Genomic DNA, 21,501 nt, shown 5'->3' with positions numbered 1-21,501 from the left:
GATACCACTCACCACCGGGGCAACTTAGAATGTACGACACCACGTGTAATCTAATGGCCACCGGGGGCAATCAACCCACTTTGGCACCAAGCCAAAGGAAAAAAGTTCAGTTTGTGCATTTAAACTGTCAGATCCAGCCTGGATCATGACAGTACCCCCTCCTTAATGAGAGGCCTCTGGACCCTCAAGACCACTCCTCATTAGGGAAACACCTACAGCGGGGATGCCCAGATCCTGAGTTCACCCCCCCACTACCTATCACTTCAGGTTAATGACAAACGCACGGCTGGTATTGGCAATAATGTTCGTTTTGGAGGCACCACTCCTCTCCACAGCGCCGACCTGGGGAACGAGTTTATGTATGTGTATGTTTGCTATGAGCTGATCAGACTCCACAACGCACTTCCACAAGATGTTTTTTGGTGGCCACCCATACATGCTCGTTCACACACAGGTCCGGACCTGAACGTTTATTGCCACACATTCGTTTGTCATATTTTGGTGAACTCATTCTGGACTCGACAACAGAGGCATCCCTCCACTGTCACCACACTCACACCCCCACTATTCACCAAGGGACACCACCCTCCAACCTTTTCACCATGAGGTCTGCGCCTCCCAGGGTTGGTTAATGGCGAGAGCTGAGACCTGTCCCTACTCCCCCGCAGCGCACCTGCTGCTCACACTTGGAGGAGAAGGGGACAGGAATATGGAGGAAATATACACTCGCTGGTCGCCTCCACACGACCAGGAGGGGCGGCTTCTTCGGTGGTATTTGAAGATTTGGCGTAAGCCCCGCGGACTATACACCAGTCTGCTCACTACAGGGACGTACCCCTTCACCTCGGGGAACCCCAGACAGCACCATGGGGATCACCAACTCCACCCACCTGTCTGGTTACGTCCACCTGTATGAACAAGTCTCGCTCCCAAGCAGCGACTCAAGGGGGCTTTTGCCAGACCCGCAATTTGCCAAAGCCACCATTTTGATTTCCTGGTTGCCTGAGCAGAGGCCCCAGACCCTGATAACTGCTGCTGCAGCGGCTCTAACACACCTTGCCGCTCCCCACTCACCTCAGTGAGGCCCGGCAGCAATTACTCAGCGGTCTCCACATGGCCAAGGCTCACCAGAAAAAAATGTAGGGTTTGGTGATAATGTCACGGTCACGTGTGTCTGGACGCAGCGAGTACCGCAAAGCGAACCCATGACACGCATGACCCTGGATACACCGCCTCCAGTGGGGCGAATTTAAGTAATAAAACGTGCAGCTGGATACACCGCCTTCAACTGGTGAATTTAGATATTACACGTAAATCTGGAAACCCCGCCTCCAGTAAGGTGAATTTAAATAATAAAGGGGAACCTGGGTAATATTATCAATGGTGGGCCCTGCAATAGGGAATAGGGTGAGCCAGTGTCCCTGCACTCCTAACGTTCCCTATGCCGGTTCCACACCGAGCGATGCACAGGAACCTAAAAACCCTAGCTTGCCCTGAACCTAAACCCTCACTAGGGAATTGGTCGGTGCGGAAACTAATCCCACCACTGCACTAAAACACACATGAGGAAAGATGACAAAACAGGGGAAACACCACTTAACTTTGCTCTGTTGCGTACGCTCCTAGCAACAGAACCCACCACCTGTGTGCATCTTCTCCTCCACCCGGATCCATCACCATAACTGGATCCTTCACCATAGTGCAGCCTTGGAGCAGAGTCCACCACCAGTTGCAGCTGTCCAGTAACAGAGTCCCAAAGATGAGTTCAGCTCCATCGTCGCCACTCCACCACGCCATGCCAGCCCTTCCTGCAGACCACATAGCTGCCACTCGTCCCCTCTGGCTGGGCTGCGCAGGACTCATGTTTAGCTCCTTCCTTCACCCAAGCTTCCTTGTGAAAGACTAACACACAATCAATATCACCAACAGTGAATGATGCACCAGACACTCATTTATAGAGCATTCACACCTGTTACCTAATCACGTGCACTTAACCAAAGAACTAAAGTGCGATACTACTCACCACCACCGGGGCAACTTAGAATGAACGACACCACATGTAATAATTCTAATGGCCACCGGGGGCAAACAAGCCAAAGGAAAAAAAGTTCAATTTGTGCATTTAAACTGTCAGATCCAGCCTGGATCATGACAATGCCAATTTGGAACATGTTGCAGGTACATCCGATGATCGGGTTATGTGTACCCGTATGGGTGCGTGTGAAACATTGGACTGCACTAGGATGTCATCCGCAGACAGAGACAATGGAGAAGATGGAAAAGTTCTCCGTCTTCTCACTTGTGCTGCGATTCTCTCATCTGAAAGAATCAGATCACAGTAAGCAGACTCTCATCTCATACCCTTGACAGAGTTTGTGCCGAGTGTCATTAGCATAAATCAAAGATCCCCTGTAGAACAGCGGTTACTCTTTAACTGCTTCTGGACCAATGATAGACTACAAACATTTGGACGATCCACATTGTTCTCCTCAGCGATGTTCTAAATCGTCACTGCATAGTACAGCAGCTGCATGAGATTGTGCAGGAGTAGGCTGTCAGGCACAGGCAGATTTCACATAGAGAAGGCAGAGATGGTTTAATACCGTCTCTGCCTTTGTGATGGCGGTATACACAGTGCTGGACAAGCACCGTTTCTACATTAATAGGAATACTGTCATGTGATCAATGGCTGTAGAGAGGGAGCAGGAGTGTAGGGAGGGAACAGGAGTGTAGGGAGAGAGCAGGAGTGTAGGGAGGGAGCAGGAGTGTAGGGAGGCAGCAGGTGTGTAGGGAGGGAGCAGGAATGTAGGGTGGGAGCAGGAGTGTAGGGAGGCAGAAGGAGTGTAGGGAGGCAGCAGGGGTGTAGGGAGGGAGCAGGAGTGTAGGGAGGGAGCAGGAGTGTAGGGAGGCAGCAGGAGTGTAGGGAGGCAGCAGGAGTGTAGGAAGGCAGCAGGAGTGTAGGGAGGGAGCAGGAGTGTAGGGAGGGAGCAGCACTGTCTGCCCTCGATCCTGGCCAGCTAAGCTGCCGTTGTGCTCCTTCGATTTTCCTTTGGATGCTCTGGAGCTAAGGCTTCCTCTGCTTACAGCATCAGAGAGCGCACATTTTAGGTCAGTGGTGATACATCCCGCAGGTCCGAACTGTCAATCAAGCTGGGAGGCAGAGGAGCGGTGCGCTTGTGGTAATTGATGTTGAGAAAACCGCTTTAATTTTCTTGTAGCGTGATTTGCCGGTCTCTGCTCCCGGCTGCATACACGGTGCACCGCCATCCATCCTGCTGCAAATAAATTATGTATCGTATTTGGTAACGTAATGATGACATTACAAAAAACCACCGCTCGTTTTATGTTCTTATGAAATAATTGACTGTGATAAGCAGGATGATGGTCTTGTTCTGCTGTATAATTGATCCTGATGTATTAGATAAGTATTTATTTATTTATTTTACTCTTTTATATAGCGCCATTAATTCCACAGCGCTTTACAGACATTATCGGCACTGTCCCCTGTGGGACTCACAATCTAAATTCCTTATCAGTATGTCTTTGGGATACTGAGTAAACGTCCATTTTTAAGTAATTATTTAACCCTTTCCCACTCTATAACTTAAGGGGGTGAAGGTGAATGTGTGAGCACAGCAGTCGAGTGAGCATGTGATTGCCGGTGAGAAGGTGAATGTCGCCTCACTAGGTCATTATGTTGTGGCATAACCCACACATGACATGGTAGGGGACTACTAATCAGAAAAGGTGTTGGGAATGCCAGGTGGTCCAGTGGTTACAAAGTACTGACAGGGTCCTGCAGAAAACTCTAGCGGACAGTGATTGACTGCAGTGATCTTGACTGAAACCAGAGAGGGGGGATAAGTCATGTATTACTACTTTTATTATTTTACACCAATCTTTGGGTTTTCAATAATTTGCTGGACGATCGCTTTAGGAAGTCGTCCATTGAATAATCCTTTTTTTTTATTTGTACTTATTTTTTTTTTTTTTTCCAAAATCATTTTTATTAAATTTTCAAGTTTTTCATACAGTTGAACATTTCTGTAAACTTACATATTATCTCACAGATAAAGGCAGTATGTGATCGAATCCCCATAATAACAAAACCCCCAAAATAATGAAGAAATTAAAATCATGTTTGCGCGCAGCCCAGGTCCCCCCTCCTCATTTCAGGCATGTGTTCATTCACATTGTTTCAGACCTTCAGATTCCCCAACGTTCCCCCTATGCTCTCGAGTAAATACCAGTTCGAGCGTATAAATGGGTTCATTACCTCTATCCTTTCGTCTTTTGTCATTTTGTTCTCAATAAACCTCCTCCATTTTCCCATGAATTTAGCTGTTTCCCTGTCTTTGTTTCTCATCGCCTCTCTTTTATCAATGTCCAATGCTTTTTTAAGGCCCAGTATCATATCTTTTTCGTCTGGGAGTGTCTGCGTTAGCCAGTTCCTCAGGATTAATCGTTTGGCCAGTAATGCTATAACATGAAATAATTTAGGAACACTCTCTTCCCTCCCTCTATTTCCCGTATGGTGCAGTATCCAACATATGGGTTCAAGTTTCACCTTAACCCCACAAATTTCCACGGTGAGCCTCTGTACCATCGCCCAAAAATTCTGTGTATATTGACAGTGCCACATCCCATGGATCATGTCAGTTCTCTCTTTCTGACATTTAGGGCATTTCTCTCTTCTGTTTGGGCAATTTGCTGAAGGCGGAATGTTAAAACCAAGCTCTAGGCCGTGCATAATTCGAAAGTGGCTGTCTCTCCATTTTTTCGGAGATGATGTGTTTCCTTACTCTTCCCCAGCCCTCCAAGACACATTCCATCACGTCCTCTGAGTGTAATTCTCGAGTCCAACAGCTAAACATTTTGTCTGACCCTGATGGTAACAGGATTTCCCTTGCATAACTATATATTTTTGAGATATTCACATCTTGTATGTCCCATTTGGTCATTGTGTCAAATTCGTTAGTCCCTATTTCTTTGGTCACCTCCCGAAGTTTTCCCATAATGTGAAATTTCACTTGGTTATATTGGAGGATTTGAGACTCTTTGAGACTGAATTTCTCTATTACCTCTGCCCCCTTCAACCACCTGCCTTCCGCCTCATGTAACAGGTCACCCACGTTTCTCACCCCCTTCCTCTTCCACTCCTCAAACAAAGCATTCTCACATCCTAACTTGAAATCTGCGTGTGCCCATATGTTCAGGTGTTTGGAAATTGACCAAGACAATTTGAATTTCTTCCTCACCGCCTTCCAGGTCATGAGAGTGTCTCTAAAAATCAATGAGCGTTTAACTTTGCTCGGCACCCCACTCAAGGAAGCGTGCAGTAGCGAAACTTTATCCCACGGTTTGCACAGTTGGGATTCCAGAGCGTTATCTGAATACCTCGATGTGCCCTTTATCCAATCAATTATATGGCGTGTCAGACAAGCCAAATTATAACCATGCACATTGGGTAGACCTACCCCCCTCTATCTTTATGACCCATCAATATTCTGGCTCGTAGTGTCGGCTTTTTGCCCCCCCCAAATAAACTTTGAGAAAGCCCTGTTAATTCTGTTACAATCTACATGTTTGATCAGAAGGGGTATGGTTTGCATGGGATATAACAGTCTGGCAAAACTCACCATTTTCAAGAGATGGCACCTCTCCAAGAACGACAGCGGTAGCCCTTTCCACCTCTCCAACTCTTTTTCAGTTTTGTCTATGAGGGGTCTATAATTCAGCGCATATACCTGACCTGGGGATCTCCCAATTTGTATGCCCAAATACTTTAGTGAGGATTTCATTATTGGGATCCCTACCAAGTTATCTCTTCCCTTCCCTTAACATCAATATTTCACATTTTGCCCTGTTTAATTTAAATCCAGAGAAAGCCCCGAATTTTTCGATTTCCCCTAATAGGCGTGGCAAATCTCTTTTTGGGTTATTCATGTATAGGATAATATCGTCAGCGAAAAGCGCAGACTTAACTATCATTGATCCTACTCTAATCCCCTTCATGTGATGTCTTGCGAGTTAAGGAACCTAGAGAGGGGTTCTATCGCTATGTTGAATAACAATGGCGATAAAGGGCATCCCCGACGGGTTCCTTTAAATAGTTTGAAAGCGTCAGACAAAAATCCCGATGTATATACTTTGGCTTTGGGGTTTTTGAACAAGGTTGTTAAATAGTCTCTGAATGGACCCACCATTCCCATTTTGTCCAGTACCACACCCAGCCACGGCCACCTCACATTGTATTGTACTTATTTTATATACGGTATATTAGCTACCGCACTGCAGTGTATCCATAGCAAATAGCTTACAAATAATTGTAATTTAAAACAAAACAGAGAAAAAAAGTATGTGCATAACTAAAAGGGATCAACCTTGACCAATCATTTTTATTTAATGTGTACATACAAGAAGGCATGAAAAGACACCACAATTAAAATCATTTAAAAGCCAACATGGCAAACAGAAACAGACCAGACATGGTCCTCCCCACGGAATAAATGTATCACCAGAAAAATATTACAGCACTTATAAATCCACACATGACCTAAGTAGTGGGCACCGAGAAATACAATGCTAACAAATTCCAAAATTCCACAGGCTAGATGGGAATCACATATTAAATCAATTATATTTTTAAAGTTGTTCAAAAAAAAAAAAAAAGGGCTCAAAGAGCCTAAAATAAGAAAAAAAGTATATATCTTATCACAATAAGTGTTCAAAATGGCATAAATAAGCCACTAAATATCCATAAAGCCATGAATTATTAAAGAATTACAAACCCAATACCCTTAAGACACGATAAGGGATAAAGCCCAGAATATCCAAGTGGTCATGAGGCAATGCAATTAGAAAGTGCTAAGTGCAGTCCATGGGGAGGCCCCACGCGTATCTTCCTCAGGGGGAATTCCTGCTGTCATGTAAAGTGCTGTAATATATTTCTGGCGATCCATTTATTCCGTAGGGAGGACCTTGTTTGGTCTGTTTCCATTTAAATGATTTTAATTGTGTTGTCTCTTCATGCCTTCTTGTATGTACACATTAAATAAACATTATTGGTCAAGGTTGCGCCCTTTTGTTATGCACACTTTTTTCTCTGTTTTGTTTTGCATTAGGCCTGTTTCACACTTCCGTTTTTGACCATCAGTCAAAATCCGCCGTTTTTGCAAAAAAACCGGATCCGCCATTTTTTTTGCGGATCCGTTTTTTTCCCCATTGATTTGCATTACCGGCGGATCTTGACGGATGGCCATCCGTTGGATCCGTTTTTTTGCGGATCCGTCAATTTTTTTGCGTCCGCCGAGATGCCTGGACGGACCATGTAACTTTTTTTTGCTGCAGCATCCGCACTTTTATAGTGCGCATGCCCGGAGGAATGAAGTCAGGCAGAAATTTGACCCTGAAATCATTTCTGGCGGACAGAAAAAATTCTCATTCTCTCTCTTTCTCTCTCTCTCTCTCTCCCCTTCCCGGGCTGCGGTTCCTTTAAAATTCTTCATTCATCAGATCTGTCAAAAAAACGGTCCGGTGGCATCCGTTCACATCAGTTAACAACGGATCCGCTTTCCGCCATTTTGGCGGATTTTAACTGACACAAAAAAACTGATGTGTGAAACAGGCCATATGCATATGGTTGATCCCTGACTGTGATATTTATTCGGTGCCCGCTATACTTCTCTTTTTTAACCACTTAATGACCGCCATTACGTCTTTTAACTGACCTGAGATATAAGAGAATAGCATCCCCATACAGGTGACCATCCAGCAGCTGTCGGCTGCACACTATAGCGGACAACTTGCTGCATCTGCCAGGATCAGTGTTTGCACCTTCCAAATCTTTTTAACCCCTTAGATGCTGCTGTCAATAGTGACAACATCATATAAATGGTTAACAGAGTGCGGGGGCTTCCTCTTTATCCCCATCGGCACCCTGAGATCATGATTGTGTGGTCCTGATGTTTGCCATGGCAATTCAGGACCAAATAGCGGCCTTAGAGTCTGACGGCTGTTGTAACCTGTTCACAAGTCAGCGACATTTAGGTGGTAAAAATACACGTTTTCCTTTCTGTCATGCCACTTTACATTAATTCCTGAAAATCACCTGAAGGGTTAATAATCTACCCGACTGCAGTTTTCAATATGTCAGGGGGTGCTGTTTTTAAAATGGTATAACTTTTGGGGGTTTTCCAATATACAGGACCCCCAAAGTCACTTCAAATCTGGATAGGTCCCGAAAAAAATTAATTTGATAAATTTCCTTGATAAAATGAAAAATTACTGCTACATTTTTAAACCTCCTAAAATGTTAACAAAATGAAGGAACATTTTAAAAATGGTGCTGATGTAAAGCAGGCATGTGGAAAATGTTATTTATGAATGTTTTTGTGTGGTGAGACGATCTGGATTAAAGGTAATCATTCAAAGTTTAAAAATGGATAATTTTTTAACATTTTTCTCAAATTTCTGATAATTTTTATAAATAAAAACAAAACATATAGACCTAAATTTACCATTATCATAAAGTACAATGTGTCAAGAAAAACAATCTCAAAATCACTGGGATTTGTTGAAGCGTTCCAGAGTTATTACCACATAAAGTGACACTGGTCAGATTTTAAAAATTTAGCTCCGTCACTAAGGGGTTAAATAATTGTAATTTGCTCCTCATCATGCAATTTGGTAACCTCCAGAATTCATTTTTGGGTTATTTCAAAAGGAACCCTAGAAGACGGCTGCACAAAATGGGCCATAAATGTACAGTATATGTAGATACTGAATGTAAAGTGTAGCCGGCTCCCTTACTTGGATGGAGGACCCTGTGCCCCTGGAGCCCCCGGCACTATGTAACCTGTGAACAGAACAGTTAAACTGGAGGCTGAAGCGGGAAACCAGATCCCACAGAGATCTATGGGCATGCGGTGGTAAGGGGGCTTCCCGCCATCAGGGTTAATTGTCCCCCAGGCTTATGTGTTGGCCCGGCCCCCTACATACAGGTCTTGAGGAGAGACCCCCAGATGCAGGTACCGGTGACGTAACAGTTATGCTAAGTGCATAACCAACCATTATCCAAATGGTTTTGTGTCATGTACAGTAAATACGATGTTTCATGGAACCGCCATAATTTTCAGTTCCATACGTGAAGAAAAGCTTTAGCGTTGTTACAGTTAATCCACGGCATGAAAGCAACCTGCCTTACTTACACTTTTGACCCATAGCCGTCCCGCTTTGTTTGTCGTAACTTTACAGAATTGAAGTTTCTATATCCCACAGCGCTCAAAGATGAAGAAAATGATGACCTTCTAGAAAGGGCACAATGGTTTTTGCTTGGAGCGTATCTCTGTTCTGCAATTATTCCCCTTTGAATGCGACCTAGGTACCAAAATAAATATATATAAACCGCACTGCACTATATAAAGCCTGTCCCAAGATGGCTGATCTTCACACACATCGTTCGGATATAAGCTTGATGGATCTGACAGCAAATGGATGGGAAAAAGTCCAGAACTCAGATAAGAGAATCCTTGAAGAATATAGTGATGAAACCTGTCCACGAAAGATAGTATACAAGACTCAGAAGAAGATTTTTATACTTTTACAAAGGAAATATTGTCCTTGTGCCAACTAACTGGATTTGTATCCTTCTTATATCTTAGTTTCGGTCTTTCCACTGACTACAGAAGAATTTTTAGTTCACTTTGTGTTAATCTATCAATTAATGAAACTCATTTCCTGCCCCAGTATCTCCATTATGACAAAAATCAGGACTCCTCACCTAAGACATTGATACGTAAACAGGGTCTGATTGAAGATGATGAAGGTCATGGGGCAGAAAGCTTAGGGAGCGACTAGGACCTCCTCTGTGCCCCTTTCACCTGATTATCTCTTAGGGAACCACCATTAACTTGAGAGGAGAGAATCTCAGATGTTACCCATGTAAATTGTGGCTCCTCAGGACATAAATAGGAAAGACTGAACCAAAGGTAGTTTGGATGGAGTGGAGCTATGACTCTTAGTTTGATCTAGATACTAGGGACAGTATACTGAGTGCTCTTATTTTATAAACTGTTCAAGCTGCAATTTTTGCTATTGGATTGGAAAATTTCATCTGGTTAAGAAGTGTCGATGGTGAAAACCTCCTAAATTGGTGGAGGCTATGGGCATCACATCATCACCACCACCACAAGTTACCTTTCTTGGTGTTTCAGTTGGTGGAGGCTACGGACTAACATCACCACCATCATATGTGACTGTTCTTAAATCACCAACACCATAGGTTATTATTGTACAGTTGGTGGAGGTAATGGGTATCTCATCACCATCATTATATGTGTCTGTTCTTAGATCACCACTACCACCATATATGACTGTTCTTGGATCTCCACCACCATATATTACTATTCGTGGATTTTCAGTTGGTGGAGGTTACGGGCATCACATCACCACTACTATATGTGACTGTTCTTAGTTCACCACCACCATATGTGACTGTTCTTAGATCACCACCACCATATGTTGCTATTCTATGATTTTCAGTTGGTGAAGATTAGGGGCATCACATTACCACTACTATATGTGACTGTTCTTAGATCACCACCACCATATGTGACCATTCTTTGATCTCCGCCATCATATTTTACTGTTCTTGGATTTTCAGTTGGTGGAGCCTATGAGCATCTCAGCACCTCCACTATATGTGACTGCTCTCAGGTCTGCACCACCATAGGTTACCATTCTTGGATTTTCAGCTGGTAGAGCCTGTGGGCATCTCATCACCACCGCTATATATGATTGTTCTTAGGTCTCCACCACCATAGGTTACCATTCTTCTATTTTCAGTTGGTGGAGACTATGGACATCACATCACCACCATTATATGGGACTGTTCTTAGGTCTCGACTACCATATATTACCATTCTTCTATTTTCAGTTGGTGTAGACTATGGACATCACATCACCACCATTATATGGGACTGTTCTTAGGTCTCCACTACCATATATTACCATTCTTCTATTTTCAGTTGGTGTAGACTATGGACATCACATCACCACCATTATATGTGACTGTTCTTAGGTCTCCACCACCATATATTACCATTCTTCTATTTTCAGTTGGTGTAGACTATGGACATCACATCACCACCATTATACGTGACTGTTCTTAGGTCTTCACTACCATATGTTACTATTCTTGAATTTTCAGGATTTTCAAGGATTTTCAGTTGGTGGAGCCTATTGGCATCTCATCACCTCCGCTATACATGACTGTTCTAAGGTCTCCACCCCCATAAGTTACCATTCTTGGATTTTCAGTTGGTGGAGGTAATGGGCAACTCATCATCACCACCGTATGTTACTTTTCTTAGATCACCACCATCACATGTTCCCATTCTTGGATTTTCATCTGATGGAGTATTCCAGTATGACATCGCCACTCCTGTAGGTTACTGTTCTGGGTTCTTACTGTAGATTAACGAGACCAATCCAAAAAGTTCCACTTCTGAGATAGGGAAATTCGATTTGTAAACTGGATCGGAGTCGGTTACTAATATGAGTAAGAACAATCCCTGGCTGACGTTAACTAAATCTAAAGAGACCTGCTAGATTTTGGTTTGTTCTTTGGAGATGTCTAAAAACCTTTTAGCTAAGTCTATGCCCCTCGGTCCTAAGTTTGGCTGGCTGGTTACTTTTTAGAAGATTCACCACTTTCCCAAGTCTTCTTCTTTTTCCTTTGGTTCAAAGGAGTCCAGAACCTTAGAACTTGCTGAATGACCAGCTCTGACTTATTTAATGCTGAGGTGCAAACCCGGACACAATCTATGTATGTTAGGGGTTCGTGTAGGAGGAAAGCAGTTGTGATTTTGTAATTCTGTACAATCCCTTTAAGTGTATGGGGGTACTTACTTTTTACTAATAGTTTGAACAACAGTTACCATCAGGTGTGACATATGTGGAATTACAGAGGGCACCTGAGAGGAGGTAAATACTTTTTTTCACAGCTTTTTAGATGCAACATTGAAACTAATGTTTTTCACATAATATAAAAGCGTCTAAAACTTGAACCTTTCCGAAAAGTTTAAGGTGTAGCTATGACAACGTGGACTGTGCCGCCAAGTGGTTTTATCATCGGGGAATAGTAAAAATGTGTGGGAGTGAAACCTGCAAAATACTGATTTGTTTTACTATGTAAATGGCCAATAATGAATATAAAAAGACATCTGAGCTCATCAAACTGTAGACGGCGACATTATCGAAATATCTCACCTCTAGCCCGAGATCAAATGAGCGGATAAAACATCGGCACTATTTTCATCCAGAAAAGTGAGATGATTTTTTTAATCACTTGCCATTAATCTTTAATAGAGGACCATTTACAGTTTCCCACGCTACAGAACTAATAAGATGCCGTACTACCTTTTTTTCTCGCATTCCTCCAAATTCGGAGGGAATTCAAGGCATGCTGTGATTTTTTTTTTCACAAATGGAATAATCGGTCATCAGCACGACCCTGTAGGATAACTTTGGTCCAAGCGCTGTCCAATAAAAGGTCAGATAGCACCAGACTGACATATACGGTGGTGTGAGCGAGCCCTTAATCTGTCACTGCCTCGTTTTTTATGGTGATCTGAGCTTGAGTTTGCCCCTTTTAAAGGAAAATATACAATTTGAAAAAAAAAAAAAATTTAAGTTAAGATTAAAACGCCTTTGAAAAATGTTATATATACTTTCTTTTAATTATTCTCTACTGATTTTGAGCTGTATGTTCTGTATAAGGTTTTGCTGCCATAAGTTAACATTTTGCATGAAAGAAGAAAGAAGCCTATAATACTGCCCCTATGTACAAGAATATAACTACCATAATACTGCTCCTATGTACAAGAATATAACTACTATAATACTGCTCCTATGTACAAGAATATAACTACTATAATACTGCTCCTATGTACAAGAATATAACTACTATAATACTGCTGCTATGTACAAGAATATAACTACTATAATACTGCTCCTATGTACAAGAATATAACTACTATAATACTGCTCCTATGTACAAGAATATAACTACTATAATACTGCTGCTATGTACAAGAATATAACTACTATAATACTGCCCCTATGTACAAGAATATAACTACTATAATACTGCTCCTATGTACAAGAATATAACTACTATAATACAGCTCCTATGTACAAGAATATAACTACCATAATACTGCTCCTATGTACAAGAATATAACTACTATAATACTGCCCCTATGTACAAGAATATAACTACTATAATACAAGAATATAACTACTATAATACTGCCCCTATGTACAAGAATATAACTACTATAATACTGCTCCTATGTACAATAATATAACTACTATAATACTGATCCTATATGCAAGAATATAACTGCCATAATACTGCTCCTATGTACAAGAATATAACTACTATAATACTGTCCCCTATGTACAGGAATATAACCACTATAATACTGCCCCTATCTACAAGAATATAAGTACTATAATACTGCCCCTATGTACAAGAATATAACTACTATAATACTGCCCCTATGTACAAGAATATAACTGCTATAATACTGCCCCTATGTACAAGAATATAACTACTATAATACTGCCCCTATGTACAAGAATATAGCTACTATAATACTGCCCCTATGTACAAGAATATAACTACTATAATACTGCTCCTATGAACAAGAATATAACTACTATAATACTGCCTCCTATGTACAAGAATATAACTACTATAATACTGTCCCCTATGTACAAGAATATAACTACCATAATACTGCTCCTATATGCAAGAATATAACTACCATAATACTGCTCCTATGTGCAAGAATATAACTACTATAATACTGTCCCCTATGTACAGGAATATAACTACTATAATACTGTCCCCTATGTACAAGAATATAACTACTTTAATACTGCCTCCTATGTACAAGAATATAAGTACTATAATACTGCCCTATGTACAAGAATATAACTACTATAATACTGCTCCTATGTAGAAGAATATAGCTACTATAATACTGTCCCCTATGTACAAGAATAAAACTACCATAATACTGCTCCTATGTACAAGAATATAACTACTATAATACTGCTCCTATGTACAAGAATATAACTACTATAATACTGCCTCCTATGTACAAGAATATAACTGCTATAATACTGCCCCTATGTACAAGAATATAACTACTATAATACTGCCCCTATGTACAAGAATATAACTACTATAATACTGCTCCTAAGTACAAGAATATAACTACTATAATACTGCTCCTATGTACAAGAATATAGCTACTATAATACTGCCCCTATGTACAAGAATATAACTACTATAATACTGCCCCTATGTACAAGAATATAACTACTATAATACTGCTCCTAAGTACAAGAATATAACTACTATAATACTGCCCCTATGTACAAGAATATAACTACTATAATACTGCCCCTATGTACAAGAATATAACTACTATAATACTGCTCCAATGAACAAGAATATAACTACTATAATACTGCCCCTATGTACAAGAATATAACTACTATAATACTGCTCCTATGTACAATAATATAACTACTATAATACTGCTCCTATATGCAAGAATATAACTACCATAATACTGCTCCTATGTGCAAGAATATAACTACTATAATACTGCTCCTTTGTACAAGAATATAACTACTATAATACTGCTCCTATGTACAAGAATATAACTACTATAATACTGCACATAAGTACAAGAATAAAACTACTATAATACTGCCCCTATGTACAAGAATATAACTACTATAATACTGCCCCTATGTAGAAGAATATAATTACTATAATACTGCCCCTATGTACAAGAATATAACTACTATAATGCTGCCTCCTATGTACAAGAATATAAGTACTATAATACTGCCCCTATGTACAAGAATATAACTACTATAATACTGCTCCTATGTAGAAGAATATAGCTACTATAATACTGTCCCCTATGTACAGGAATATAACTACTATAATACTGTCCCCTATGTACAGGAATATAACTACTATAATACTGCCCCTATGTACAAGAATATAACTACTATAATACTGCCTCCTATGTACAAGAATATAAGTACAATAATACTGCCCCTATGTACAAGAATATAACTACTATAATACTGCTCCTATGTAGAAGAATATAACTACTATAATACTGTCCCCTATGTACAAGAATATAACTACTATAATACTGCTCCTATGTACAAGAATATAACTACTATAATACTGCTCCTATGTTCAAGAATATAACTACTATATTACTGCACCTAAGTACAAGAATAAAACTACTATAATACTGCCCCTATGTGCAAGACTTTAACTACTATAATACTGCCCCTATGTACAAGAATATAACTACTATAATACTGCCCCCATGTACAAGAATAAAGCTACTATAATACTGCACCTATGTACACGAATATAACTACTATAATACTGCCCCTATGTACAAGAATATAACTACTATAATACTGCCCCTATGTACAAGAATATAACTACTATAATACTGCTTCTATGTACAAGAATATAACTACTATAATACTGCCCCTATGTACAAGAATATAACTACTATAATACTGCTCCTATGTACAAGAATATAACTGCTATAATACTGCTCCTATGTACAAGAATATAGCTACTATAATACTGCCCCTATGTACAAGAATATAACTACTATAATACTGCCCCTATGTACAAGAATATAACTACTATAATACTGCACCTAAGTACAAGAATAAAACTACTATAATACTGCCCCTATGTACAAGAATATAACTACTATAATACTGCCCCTATGTACAAGAATATAACTACTATAATACTGTCCCCTATGTACAGGAATATAACTACTATAATACTGCCCCTATGTACAAGAATATAACTACTATAATACTGCCTCCTATGTACAAGAATATAAGTACTATAATACTGCCCCTATGTACAAGAATATAACTACTATAATACTGCTCCTATGTAGAAGAATATAACTACTATAATACTGTCCCCTATGTACAAGAATAAAACAACTATAATACTGCCCCTATGTGCAAGACTTTAACTACTATAATACTGCCCCTATGTACAAGAATATAACTACTATAATACTGCCCCCATGTACAAGAATAAAGCTACTATAATACTGCACCTATGTACAAGAATATAACTACTATAATACTGCCCCTATGTACAAGAATATAACTACTATAATACTGCCCCTATGTACAAGAATATAACTACTATAATACTGCTTCTATGTACAAGAATATAACTACTATAATACTGCCCCTATGTACAAGAATATAACTACTATAATACTGCTCCTATGTACAAGAATATAACTACTATAATACTGCTCCTATGTACAAGAATATAACTACTATAATACTGCCTCCTATGTACAAGAACATAACTACTATAATACTGCCCCTATGTACAAGAATATAACTACTATAATACTGCTCCTATGTACAAGAATATAACTACTATAATACTGCTCCTATGTACAAGAATATAACTACCTTAATACTGCTCATGTGTACAAGAATATAACTACTATAATACAGCCCCCTATGTACAAGAATATAACTACTATAATACTGCCCCTATGTACAAGAATATAACTACTGTAATACAGCCCCCTATGTACAAGAATATAACTACTATAATACTGCCCCTATGTACAAGAATATAACTACTATAATACTGCCCCCTATGTAGAAGAATATAACTACTATAATACTGCCTCCTATGTACAAGAATATAACTACTATAATACTGCCCCTATGTACAAGAATATAACTACTATAATACTGCCCCTATGTACAAGAATATAACTACTATAATACTGCTCCTATGTACAAGAATATAACTACTATAATACTGCCCCTATGTACAAGAATATAACTACTATAATACAGCCCCCTATGTACAAGAATATAACTACTATAATACTGCCCCTATGTACAAGAATATAACTACTATAATACTGCCCCTATGTACAAGAATATAACTACTATAATACTGCCCCTATGTACAAGAATATAACTACTATAATACTGCTCCTATGTACAAGAATATAACTACTATAATACTGCCCCTATGTACAAGAATATAACTACTATAATACAGCCCCCTATGTACAAGAATATAACTACTATAATACTGCCCCTATGTACAAGAATATAACTACTATAATACTGCTCCTATGTACAAGAATATAACTACTATAATACTGCCCCTATGTACAAGAATATAACTACTATAATACTGCTCCTATGTACAAGAATATAACTTCTGCCCTTTATGGACTAATGTACATTTAGCACAGACATACTTTTAGATTCCTGCAGACAGCAGTGACAGCTGTAGTTCTATCTGCCTGTTCACACTCACACGGTTATATTTTTGTATTCCACTTGGCGACACATGATGATAACTTCTTTGATAACGTGTGGTATCAGAGTAAATTTAATTTCCTCTTCACGACAGCCGGAGAATAGGTGTTAGGTTAATGTCTCTATGTTCTCTTGTGCCTTGCTGACTTAATTGGAGAAATAACTAACAAACCTTGACAAGTCTCCCACATGACTACACAGAGTGACACTCTGCGGTAAGAGAGGTGCTGATTCACTAATAGGCGGTATTCAGCCTAAATGAGGATGAGTTAATGAGCCGAGTCCTACTTGGAAATTGTAAATTAATTGGACTGTCTATCGTCTATCTGTTCGTCTCATTTCTGTGTAACAATCTATGAATTTCTGCATTTTGAGGGAAACTTTGTATATTTGACACTTGAGGAATTCTGCATTTTACATGGACTTAGCATCAAGTGTTAGTGCAGGATAGTATCAAAATGGTGGAATTTTTTTTTTTTTTAATTTTAATGCAAAATATTTAAAAAAATTTCTGGGATTAGGGAAGATTTTTAAGACGCAGTTCTTATTCAGGATATTAAATCTTTGCAATAAATCCTGCTACTTAGCTCTGATGATTTTGTAAAGACATGTAGATTTACATAAGGATCAGTGGAAATGCAATTTTCGAACCTTAAAAGGGTAGATCACCTTTTTTCCTTTTCTCCTAGAGGTTGACAACCACTTTCGAAGGGATGTTCCTCACCATTCACCCTGTGCTTTAAAGCTTGATTAAAGGAACCTTTTTATATAGGCATTTATTTTTCTTGACCTGTTTCCACTGTGCAGATACAGTCACGTGATCCTGCTCGTCAACTTTGCCTCGGTTTCTAATTCCGTCTGATGGTTTCTCCTTCTGGCCGCCAGCCTCGCGTGGGACATTTACATATGTGAACTTCTACAGACCCGTTGTGGCAGCCTCGCAGTGATGTCACAATGTTTTTCCTTTACAACCTGCAGGACAGGGCAACTAAATGACCAATATATGCACAGTGGGAATAGGGCAAGATAAGTAAATAAAAGTTCCCAAGAAGAGAGGTCACCAGATCCCACTGCTGCCACCAATTGTCAAGAAGGACACCAGATGAGTCAAACAGATACCGCTGCTAGGACCAATTGTCAAGATCAACTCCGGAGGGGTCACACAGATCCCACTGCTGCCACCAACTGTGAATAAGGACAACAGAGGGGTCACACAAATCCCATTGCTGCCATGAATTGTCAAGAAGGACACCAAAAGGGTCTCGCAGATCCCAACGCTGCCATCGATTTTCAGGAAGCACACCGGAGGGGTCACCAGATCCCACCACTGCCACCAGTTGTGAAGAAGAACACTGGAGGGGTCATACAGATCACACTGCTGGGACCAATTGTCAAGAAGGTCACCGGAGGGGTCACTAGATCCCACTGCTGCCACAACTGTGAAGGACACCGGAGAGGGGTCACACAGATCCCACTGCTGGGACCAATTGTCAAGAAGGACACCGGTGGGGTCACCAGATCCCACCGCTGCTACCAACTGTGAACAAGGACACCGGAGGGGTCACACAGATTCCACTGCTGCCACCAACTGTGAAGAAGGACACCAGATGATTCAAAAAGATCTCACTGCTAGGACCAGTTGTCAAGATCAACACCGGAGGGGTCACCAGATCCCACCGCTGCCATCAATTGTCAAGAAGGACAACGGAGGGGCCACTAGATCCCACAGCTGCCAGCTTGCGAGCAGGGCCCTCATTCCTCTTGGTATCTGTTATGATCTATGTGATTATTGTTATGCTGTAATGTCTATTGTCTGTACAAATCCCCTCTGAAATGTAAAGTGCTGCGGAATATGTCGGCGCTATAGAAATAAAATTTATTATTATTATCAATTGTCAAGAAGGACACCGGAGTTGTTACCACATCCCACTGCTGCCACCAATTGTCAAGAAGGACATCGGAGGAGTCACCAGATCCCACCGCTCCCACCAATTGTCAAAGCAGTCAGGAGGGTCGCACTGAACCCACCATGCTATTATCTTTTTGTCACCAACATTCCTCTGCTGCTCCCTATCATCAGAACAATTACACAATTGACCAACAATTAACAGATGAATGTATCGTATAGTATATACACCTCTGATTCCAATGCATATTTCTAGCGCTCAAAAAATAAAGGGAAAACGATTCAATTTGCAACAGGCTGTTTGTGTTCCCTTTATTTCTTTGAGCAGTATATACCCTGGTACGGTCACTGATAACTCAACGATAAGCCAAAAACTACCTGCTGCCACCACCATCATTCGTTTTTTACAGGTCAATTGGACGCCTGGTTTCTGATAGTTTTGGGTTTCAGGACTGTGGTTTGCAGAACAAAAGGAACAGAACTATTACATTTTATAATTAATCCAATAGGCAGTATTTATAAAAAAATAAATTAAAAAAGTAGGACTATAAATGCAGCACGCACCCATATCCTTTGAATTAAAAGTCCTTTATTCCACACCCATGGACATCATTCCTTGCAGTGAGGAGGTAAACACAGGGGTTAAAGCAGGGGGGAGGAGAAACTATTACAGCTGATATTTAATCTAGAACAATAGGCAGTGTTTATAAAAAATATACAGAAGATTTTACAAATTTCTTTAATTTAGTCAGCCAAAGCTATACATTTTTGTAACATGCGTAAGATACTTAATTACCATATTTTGCCTTTTTCACTCGCAAAAACTATGCAGTTGCTCTTGCTCATTTACAAGATGCTTTTATCTGCTGCTCAACCAAGATCTGTACCCTTTACAAACAGAGTTGAAGAAGTCCCCTCTCTGAGCCTCTCTATTCTCCACTCCTCTACTCTTACAAGTAAACCTCCCTACCCTGTAACTAGTATATGGATCTTGGCAGATCAGCAGTTGAAAGCAGCTTATAAAGAGGCATGAACTGGTGAAATTATACAGCACCAGAATGTTTGGAAGAGAAGTAAGGAATACATTTAACTCCACTTTTGGGGCTTGTTTAAGGCTGAAGCCACTAGAAAGGGATTTGGATAGCACCCCAATGGAGCCCCGAAAGAGTAATACACTATGTTTAGGTAGATAATTGGTTTTTTGTGCTCCTTCAGACCTAGTTCCAACAGTGTTTGTCTTTTTAGGTTGACACAAAAGCAAGGTCTACAAAGTGACTCCTCATTATAGTGAATGGCTTCTTCAGGGGTTCTGTATGAATCCGGGTTTTCAGGGGCTACACATGGAAGCCCATGACGGAGTCTCAGATGTGGGGTGAAACGTAATGTGAGCATAGTCTTTTATTATTTTTGCTTCATTGTAGAATTCAGTTTTCACTTCTGCAATACCGATGTTGTCAAAATCGCTCCAAGTATCAGAGGTGTAAAAAATGGAATATTATTCACTGTCCCCTGCAGGAAAAAAAAAGAAAGCTTATAAATTTCTTCCTGCCGCTTTAACGTCATTAATGCATAAATGTGATCTATTTTTTTCAGGTTCCTCATTGTCCTCGGGTGTCTGGTGTTAGCGATCCTCACAACCTTTAAGGAATATGAAGATATTTCTGGAGACTGGCTCCTGCTTATAGTAAGTGGCAAACTCCAGCGCTAAGCAGGGTTCTACAATAGATTTATGTTTATAGATTATAAAATCTGGAGATAGACGTTTATATTTTCTTACTTTATTCTAGCGTTGGGTTTTTTGGGGTTTCCATGTGGGTCGATCTCTATAATTCATGTATGGGCGTTTGAAGGGAATGTGTAATAAAAAAATGACTTATTATTTAATGTCAAATTCTATTTTAATTTAATCTATTTTAAAATCAAAATGAACAAAAATTCTTTCCGATTTTACACTGATCATTAGGCCGAATGTTAGACTCCTACTTCATGTTCTTCACATAGATGTTCTCAGACCCTGTGTGTGCAGAGATATAAAGGTAGGCATGCTCTAATCTGCAAGGTGAGCTTATGGATGGTGGATCCTGTGTGATCTGCTGTTTATAGAGGTGTTATCAGTCATTATACAGGAGGAGGAGGTGAGCTGT

At 40.1% G+C, this 21,501-nt stretch overlaps 1 protein-coding gene across 2 annotated transcripts in view; it reads left to right on the top strand.

Annotated features, from left to right (window-relative positions):
• The window catches only part of KCNQ3 (potassium voltage-gated channel subfamily Q member 3), a 269,993-nt gene that overhangs the window by 167,634 nt on the left and 80,858 nt on the right, over positions 1-21,501 (top strand). For both annotated transcript variants that reach the window (XM_073590351.1, XM_073590350.1), the window contains exon 2: positions 20,951-21,041. In XM_073590351.1, the coding sequence (XP_073446452.1) occupies positions 20,951-21,041 (91 nt within the window). The remainder of the gene's footprint in view (positions 1-20,950; positions 21,042-21,501) is intronic.

This window comes from Dendrobates tinctorius, unplaced genomic scaffold (assembly GCF_039654945.1).
Source record: "Dendrobates tinctorius isolate UK_male_01 unplaced genomic scaffold, ASM3965494v1 ptg000116l, whole genome shotgun sequence".
Lineage (NCBI taxonomy): Eukaryota > Metazoa > Chordata > Amphibia > Anura > Dendrobatidae > Dendrobates > Dendrobates tinctorius.
The sequence above is the reverse complement of the archived record's forward strand: the minus strand, read 5'-3'. Positions and strand labels throughout refer to the sequence as shown.